This window comes from Gossypium raimondii, chromosome 9 (assembly GCF_025698545.1).
Source record: "Gossypium raimondii isolate GPD5lz chromosome 9, ASM2569854v1, whole genome shotgun sequence".
Taxonomy (NCBI): domain Eukaryota; kingdom Viridiplantae; phylum Streptophyta; class Magnoliopsida; order Malvales; family Malvaceae; genus Gossypium; species Gossypium raimondii.
In genome coordinates this window covers 31,233,024-31,242,135 of record NC_068573.1, presented here as the reverse complement: position 1 = coordinate 31,242,135, position 9,112 = coordinate 31,233,024, and the positions used below count along the sequence as shown (strand labels likewise).

The window sequence follows — 9,112 nt, the reverse complement described above, 5'->3', positions numbered from 1 at the left end:
TTTAAAGATGAAGTTCATATAACGAGGTTTGCTTTAAATCTAGAGATGTTTATGAATTGAGTCAAGTCAAATTCAGGTTGGGCCTATATATAGTGTTAATGTCATATATAGTTGTTCAAAGATTAATAGTAACTATTATAAATAAATATTAACAACTCTTAAATTTAGAATCTTTGTTTAAAGATTTAGGGTTTAACTAGGGTTTAGAGTTTAGGGTTTAACATTTATTTATAATTAATTAAAAATATTAATAGTGTATGAAATATTCACTATTTATTTTTCAATATTTTAAATTTTAATTTATCAAATTAACACCTCAACATTAAAACAAATAAAGCAATTCTTCAACAAAGTTATGTACAATTCTTAGAAGAAGTAAAAAACCCAAAAATAAAAAATTACAAACAAATACTTGAAATGTGGTTGTTTACGCGCACACACATTGTAGCTCACATAATGGAACAAGCATTGGGATTTTCGTCGCTAAATATAGAGCTGGCTCGTTCACTAATAAGAGTTTCGTACGGCGGTGGCTGATAATAACCATGATTGTGACCGTCGTATCCATGCCTGTAATAGTTATACGAAGACGGCCACGGCGGCCCCTTTGAATCGGTTTGGCAATATTCGTAGTAAAATTGGTTCTGAGGGTTGAATGGATATGGCCATAGCTCGGCTCTTCGTCCCGTTTTCCTCACTGTTTTAAGTATCTTCATATGGTCAGATGCTGCCCAACCCATTACACTCACCTTTTGATTCTCCATGTCTATCTCGATACTGTCGACTCCTAAAAAAAAACACATACCAAATATAAAGCCATTAAATAGGATTGAAAAAAAAATCGAAAACCGGTTCCAACAATAATGTTTGGTTCAGTTTTGGTTTGATTTTAGTTTACGTATTACTTAAATGTATTCATAGATAATGGATGGTGTAGATTTGAATATTGATTTACTTTTAGCATGTATGGGTATTCTAATTGCAATTCGTATAAGTTTTGAGGTGAATGTGAATTTTTAAATATCTATTATTCCGTAAAAAAACTATTTCTATTAAGAGTTAAATTATATTTTATTCTTTTTACTAAAAATGGATATATTAGTCCTTGTATATTAAATAAAAACTTTATCTATTTGTATTGGTAAAAACTAGTAACTAGACAGTAATACATGACTTGTCACGCATACCTCATGCTGATGTACAATGACCAATTTTTAACAATTGAAATGGATGAATTTTTAACAGAATGACTAGTTTGCTCTTTGATCTAACGTATAGGGACTAATTTGCCTATTTTTTAGTAGAGGAGGCAAAATATAATCTAACTTTTAGTATAACGGCCTCTATAATACTTTTACCTCCATTATTCAAATCCATATTACTCTTTACCCAAAATTTATAATTCATCTCTACCCCGTAAAGCAATTTCCTGATTTTACCCCTCTTACGAGTAAAGAAGTTGAATATATGTATGTATGTATATGTATACCTTTGAGTTTTCCAAGAGCCTTCTTTATCTTAGCTACGCAGCCTTTACAATCCATATGAACTCTCATTTCTACCATCTGCAACGAAAATTATACATGTTAATGTTACAATACATTACTAAAAAACTTTAAACACAAATGGGGGATTATATGCATTATTGCATGTAGATCCATAGAGAGAGTGGTAATGACTAACCGTCATTTTTGAAGGATTTTGAAGTTCTTAAACTTTCTCTTTGAAACACATTTGCATACATATACATGTATGTGTATATATATATAGGGAATTGAAGTTGCTTCTAAATTAGAGACAAAACTTGGGAAAGGATTCAAAGGAAAAACCCTAGAAGCTGCTTCGAAATTAAAAAGAAGCCTATATATTTGGCAAACCCAACAGTACAAGCTAGCTTAGGAAAATGGTCTAATTCTGTTTTTAGTCCTTCTATTGTGCTGAAATTTGATATTTAATCACTCTTCTTTAATTTGACATAATTTTGATCTCTTTACTTTTATAATGTATAAGTAAGTCCAAGTTATAACACCATAAGTTTCCACCACTAAAATTATGAAGTGAATCTTTTTATCATTATTCTGTCACACAATTAAGGTCGCATGAAAATCTAATAAACCTATTCAACAAATAATAAATTTACATGTCAATCGGATGCTTGGGGTTTCTTTTTTGAAACCATGTATTTTAATGACAGTAGTTAACTATGTTGTGGATTTGAACTATTAATAATAGAACAAAGTAGAGGATTAAATTATGTCAAATGAAAGTAGTGGGATTAAAACTCAAGTTTTTACATAATAGAGGGGCTAAAATCAGAATTAGAGCTTAAGAAAACATCGTAGGGAAAATTCCTCCGCGTAGATTGTTGGCTTATGATTGCAAATCTTGACAAGTAAACAAACCGAGCTAAGCAATGATTTATTTAATATGTTGGTAAATACGTACGTTTGCAGACTATTGATGTTTTCTTCCTCAATTTGGTCTAAACTCATTAAATCTTCAGTCATGGTCAGCTATTCCTTTTAATAAAATAAAATTCATAACTATGAATAAATTCTCTAACTTTTAATTTATAGCTAATAAATTTTTAAATTAACACAATTTCTTTTGTCAAATTATGATTTTGATTGGATTTAATTTATGTATTTTAATTTTACATAATTTAAACTTTTTTACTTTGATAATGTATCTTCAAGTCACATTGGACTCAAGACTAATTCTTATTGGGTTGGGAGTGTTTAAGCTTTAAGGTATAAGCCTCTCAATAATTGCGTTTTGTTTTCTTACCCTTACGAAGTTAAGGTCACTATCACTTCAACCAATAACTTGTTGGTATTTTTATAATGTCATTAGTTAGTTTATCTTATCATGCATCTGGACTTACTATAAATAGAATTTGATAATTTGTTTTTGAAAGACATTGTTCTATATAGGGATGGTAAAATTTGAACCGCCTCATAGATTCCAAACCGATCCGCTTCATGTGGAGTGGATTTTTTCCTTTTGAAATGTGGATGTGGGGCGGGGCGGGTGGTTTTTTTTTTTTTTATAGATAGTGGGTATGGAGTAATTAAGTAATTGCTTGTCCCGCCCTGTCCTTTCTATTATATAAAATTACCATTTATGTTCAAATATTTATTTGAAGAATTATGATTAAATATTTACTTGACTTTAAAATTATTGAAAGTATTAAAAATAAATAACAAAAATGAAATTGAAGCGAAACCGGAATGGATGCATCCAACATTCATGGAGGTGATAATTAATTTCAAAATTATACATCTATAATGGAGTAAGGTAGATGGTAGGACAAAATGTACTACCTGTAAAGCGATGACGGATTTTAATCAAAGCATTTAATCTTATATAGATAGAATATATATAACTTTTAAAATAGTAATAAATCAATATTTTAAATTCAAAGCTGGAATTTATTCTTCCATAACAATTTCCTTAACCGTGTGGATCATTGGATGATTAGGATAATACGTGTTGCTTAAAGCCTGCATGTAAATTTTATTAAAATAATCATTGTTGTTATACGTGTGCAACAAGAACAAGCTAACGATTCCAACATTAATCGGTCCTAACATCAACTTGTCTGATTTTATGCATTGGTAATTAAAATAAGTACTTCAAAATTTGATTATTGTTATGTTAGCTCATGAGAATAAGTTGTCATAAGAAAATAAGCGTGAAACCCAAGTAAGTCCAAGAAGATCTTCCTAGAGCATAAACTCTGATGCCTCTCATAATGTTTTTCTTGTCTTGCCAGTCCATCAATCATTCTAGCCTAAGGAAACTTCCAACCCATCTTCCTCCTAGGTAGATGTTAACATTTGACATCGTCTGTAGGAACCGAGCCAAGAGCCATGGATTCTGTCATTGAAGCTAACCCTATTGATACCCAAGTCAACCCTCTCAACAATAAGAACAATCCTTCTGATATTGGAACCAATCTCCCTCACAATATTAGTGCTGAGAACTTCTCAATTAGTATCTTTACTACTACTGTCACCAGAATTAGCCGTACTACTCCTACACCACCAGAACCCCAACGTGCCTCAAGCATTGGTTAGAATACTCGAATCTAGTGATGACGCTACCACTATTGAACCTTTTGCTTCACAAGTTTAACCCTTAGCTCCACAAACTCAACCCTTTGTTCAACCTCTGTGCCTTAAGGTAGTTTCTGGCAGAGTATATGGCAGCTTGACTGTCCCCAACGTGTTAGAGTATTTTAATGGCTGGCGGCCTAAAAACAAAGTGCTAACAAATGAGGTACGGATCCGACAGTATATGGCAACTGACTCTTGTCGTACGGTGTGTAGCTTTCAAGTCGAATCCATCAACCATGTTCTGCGTTTTTGTTTTTCGGCGTTGTCAGTTTGATCACAGCTTATTCACCCTGGAAACCTACAAGATTTTTTGAGTTTGCCGTTGAACGAATGGATTCATGTTAAAATATCAGACCCCATTCGGTTTTCAGAGGCACCAGATAATTGGAAGTTGTTTGGCGCAATATGCTGGTGCATTTGGAAACAACTAAACAATGAGATTTTTGGCTCATCTTTAACGTTTGAGAGCTGCGTTATCAATAGAGCTCACAGACTTTATGATAATTGCACAAATCGGGTGAAATTTATTAAAATCAATTCAATCAAATTCTCAATTTTCAAGTTTAGAAAAATCAGTCAACTTGTGACGAATATTTGGCTGGGATATAGACACTTCTGATCTGAGATGTCTGCATATATAGCGTTTAAAAAGTTATTTCTTAATTTTGAAATGCACATTAAATCACTCGATTTCGAGTTTAGGAGCTCAAATTATAATAATTTTATTGAAGATTATGCTAGCAGAAAAATTACGAGTTTTGGACTTTAATAATTCTAGTTTGAATCATATTGGGTTCGAGTTTAATGCTTAATTTTGATTATACGAGTCTGATATTGTATCTATTAGATTTTATTATTTATTATTTATTATTTATTTATACCAAAATTTAGGATATTTTTAAATATTTAAAATTGTTTAGGAGTTTATATTTCATAGTCAACAAAAAGTTCAATTCTACGTACTGAACTTTCTTGTTTAGATTAATTAAAATTTCATTATACTTGAGAGTTTTGTTTAGACGTAATTATTAATAAAATTTTTAACTCTTAGAGTTCGTGCAAGATTGCTTTCTTGTAAATTTTAAAAGCCGTTTTTCTTCTCAATTTTCTGTAAGTAGTTGTGATAATCTATTTTCCTCCTTCAATTTGCTAAGGATTATTTATTGGAAGGTTAATTAGAACCATTAATTGAATTTGTTGAGGTTTATATTTCAAAGGGTTATCTTCTATTTATATCCATTTATTTATTCAATTGATCTATTCATATCCATTTGTTTATTTAATCGATCTTTCACCTTTTAATTTATGTTTTCTTTATTTATCTAATTTTGAATCTTTTTTATTCTTGAATTTCTTTTTTGTTGATTTTGTTTTCTTTATCATTTTTTTTGGGTTAAATCCCAATTTTTTTTCGAATCGCGCTATTTAAATAGGATCTTGGTCTGCTTCCTCTATCACTGTGTTGAGAGGTGGGCTTTAGGTTGGTCATAGTTCATCTTGTGGAAGGATTTATAATAGAGTAAGTGCGCTGGTTCAGTGGGAAAACCCGGAAGTTGGTTAGAGCATGCAGCAGCCGCTGGGGGGAGAGACCATACTGGAAACTTGGTTAGTTGGGTTTGTGCGCCGTATGGCGCTTGCTTGGTCCTTGAAGCGGAGATATGGGGGGCGTATGATGGGCTATGGCAGGCTTGGGAGCTGAGGCCTAGGAAAATCATCTTGGAAACGGATAGCATGGCGGCGGTACAGTTGCTGCGAGGACAGCTTGCTGATAAGTCTAGCATAGCCATAGTTCGAGAAGTTAGACGGCTACTGAAAATGCAGTGGGAAGTGAGGATTCAGCACACGTAGGGTGAGGGCAATCGAACAGCTGATGCGCTCGTTGTGCCTGCTCTCCAACGTCCCTTAGGTCTGTGTCGTATGTTGCAGCCTCCTGATGTGAGTCTCACCATTTTGCATGAGGATATGAGTTGTAATGGAAGACCACGTTTAGTGGTGATGTAAAAGTTCTGATTACTCTCATCAATAAAAAAAAATAGAGGAAGGATTGCAAATATTAGTACTTTAAATTTATTAAACATAACCTGTTAAGAATGAATATATAAATAAACTGAATTAAGTTCATCAGTAGGATCAATGACTTTTGGTCAAATTTTGTTGTTGACCACCAACCCTACATGTCTCATTGGCTGAATAAATTGGATTAGTTAAGAATTTTTTATTGTGCCAATCATGTAGGTTAAGGATATGGTGAACCTGCTGGTTGGCCCAATTTAAGACCTGTTTTTGAGTTTATCCAGACAGGCAGGTCTATGTTGGTTCACAATCTTAAATTTGAAAGGAGAAAAGAATATAAATAGTAATACTTTTTAATTATGAAGAGACCTAATTTGCACATTTGTCATTGTATGGATCATAACTGGGTTGGCAGCTTATTCATTATTTTTCAGTATATTAATTACTAGATTTATCAATTCAGCCATTGAGGTAGGGTTTTGATTTGGTTCAATTTGAGATACATCAATTAAACTTGTTGAAGGGGTGAATTATCTATTAAGCTTACTTGAATATTTATTTGAAATTTAAGAAAATTTAGATAAAAATATTAAATTTAAAAATGGGTTTGAATGAAAATATTCAAAATATTTACAATATGAGCTGAATTTAATTTTTAATATTTGAATTCTAAAGTTGACCAAAATTCATTTTCAAGTTGGAAGAAAAAATTCTAGAAAGTGTTGAGAATTTGGCAAAAGTCTAAAATTGGCAATTTTATGTTTGGGTGAATTTAAGTTGGATCTATTAAATTTCTTCAAGAGTCAAGTCATTTATTCAAGTCAATCTGAAATTTATCTAAAATTTAGGATCGATTTTAAAAACACTAAATCTAAAAAAAGGAAATTGAACAAAATATTAAACTTAATTACAATATAATCCAAACTTGAACTCCAACCTTCAAAATAGATATTCATTTTCAAGTGGGTTTTCTTTTTTTTAAAGATAAACATCCTAAAAATGAAACATTAACTATATAGAATGTATGAAATGACATTTCTTGAGTAAATATTTCAGAAATAGGTCCCATGAAGAATCTAATTTGTCAAATTTAGAACATATATAGTTTCACAAAGAATCTCTGAACCATGAGGGGAAAATCCCCCCCAAATTAAGAAAAATGGTGATTTGCATCCAAATCCCATAGATTTGCTTCCAATGGAATGCCCCCAATTGACAGATAATGCACAACCTTTTTTTTTTTCTTTTTTTTTTCATTGAAGTGATTGGAAAGTGAACACTTTTAATGTAGGACCTCTTGATTTGGATATGATTGCCCCCACTTTGCGTTTGGGGTGGTTGAAGTCTAAAAGTATGTGGAATAATTTAAATAGAATGAGAGTTTTTTTTTAATAAAAATTGTAGCATAAATTTTGATTTAATATGTAATTTAATATATGAATTTTGATTTGTTATAATTATATATATGAAATTTAAATTGCAGTTTATATGAATACATATATTTTTGGTTTTGATTCAATTATACACGTTTAAATAAATTAATAGATACATTTATTTTCAATAATTATTTGTGTATATAATATATCAACGTAAAATGGTGTTAATTCAATAATGTTCCCAATAACTTGTGAAAATTGAATTAAATCAAAATTTTATTTATAAAATTGCACAAAATCAAAGTTCATGTATAACATTATACATTGGATCAAAGTCCATATATAGTTTTAATATTTATCCCTAAAAATTAAATCTTATACATTCATTTGGTTACTTGATGGATGAATCAAATTAAAAGTTTATCATTATAAATTGATTCCCCCTCTACCTATTAGGATTACACAAAAAAAATACACATAAAAATTATAACCTCCGTCACTTAGGGTTGGTGTAATTAATGGAAAATGTCAACGGGGAGAAATCAATTTATTGTAGTGTTCTTCTTCGTCAAAACCTAATGACTAAATCCAATTTCGCAACATGTATTTCTCAAACTTGTGAAAACCATATTACCCTAAAAAGTCCTAAAATTATTGTCTGTGCAATATTAAGATTTAGATTTGCATAAAGTTAAAAGATACCATGAATTCGAATTAAAGAATATATATGATTTTCTAAATCAATTTATAATTAATTAGAAATTCATACTAACTTGAAGTTTATTGGAGAAAATATTTATTGTTTGTTGTTACCAAATCAATTAAATTAAAATTGCTTCTTTTCTAGTTTATATATTGATAGAGTATTTTTATGATTGGGTTTGTTAGATGTGATATTTTTATGTTAGGTTATTCTTATTTGCAAGATTACATAATATATTTAATGTTGTTTTGCAAATTAGGATACACTAAATTATGAGTTTTAAGGGTCTTAAAAGTTTTTATCCTTTAAAATTTTAATTTGGTATTTATGTGATATAAATAATTTGTTAGTTGTTAAAGTACTGATAGCAAAATAAATTTATATTTTTAATATATTTATTTTTTCTAATTATCAAATAAAATGCTATTAAATTTGGATTTTTTATCAGAAATAAAGTTAGTGTGTTGAATTCAAACTCTTACAAAAAGGGGCCTAAATTGGAACAAAAAGTAAGAGGAGGGTTTGATTGAAGATTCAAGGATGACTGGATAAAAATTCAAGGGTTGAAGATTTTTTCTAAAATGTAACTGGATAAAGATTGAAGGATTTTTGATATTGTTACGACTCTGTAATTAGTTTAAATTTAATCTCTAATATAAATTTAATTTTTAAATTTTGAATTATTTAATGATAATATTTATAAAAAAATCTAGCTAAATTTTAGCACTAAAAATATATATAAATACTTAGTAGTTACAGCCAATTCAACCCACACTTAAGCTTTTGCATTTAATAAATTTCCTTTATTTTCTTTTTCCTGCGTCAATTCCCTCTACTACCATTTTATTTTCTTTCTTTTACTTTCAACCTTTTTGGTTTAATTTCCTTCTAAGGCCCTTTCC

At 30.2% G+C, this 9,112-nt stretch overlaps 1 protein-coding gene across 1 annotated transcript; it reads right to left on the bottom strand.

The window, feature by feature from the left end:
• Positions 1 to 322: 322 nt before the first annotated feature.
• On the bottom strand, positions 323 to 1,802 carry LOC105797899 (heavy metal-associated isoprenylated plant protein 28). The gene is made up of 3 exons (XM_012627779.2): positions 1,684 to 1,802; positions 1,490 to 1,565; positions 323 to 787 (listed from the first exon to the last, which is right to left on the bottom strand). Exons 1-3 carry the CDS (start codon positions 1,687 to 1,689, stop codon positions 450 to 452), a joined length of 420 nt encoding a protein of 139 aa, XP_012483233.1. The 5' UTR covers positions 1,690 to 1,802; the 3' UTR covers positions 323 to 449.
• Positions 1,803 to 9,112: the final 7,310 nt, after the last annotated feature.

What these genes read in the sequence shown, in the direction of transcription:
- LOC105797899 (XM_012627779.2), bottom strand. An exon ending in GGCTCTTGGAAAACTCAAAG is followed by an intron (nt 788 to 1,489) that starts GTATACATATAC and finishes GTTTTTTTTTAG; the next exon opens with GAGTCGACAGTATCGAGATA.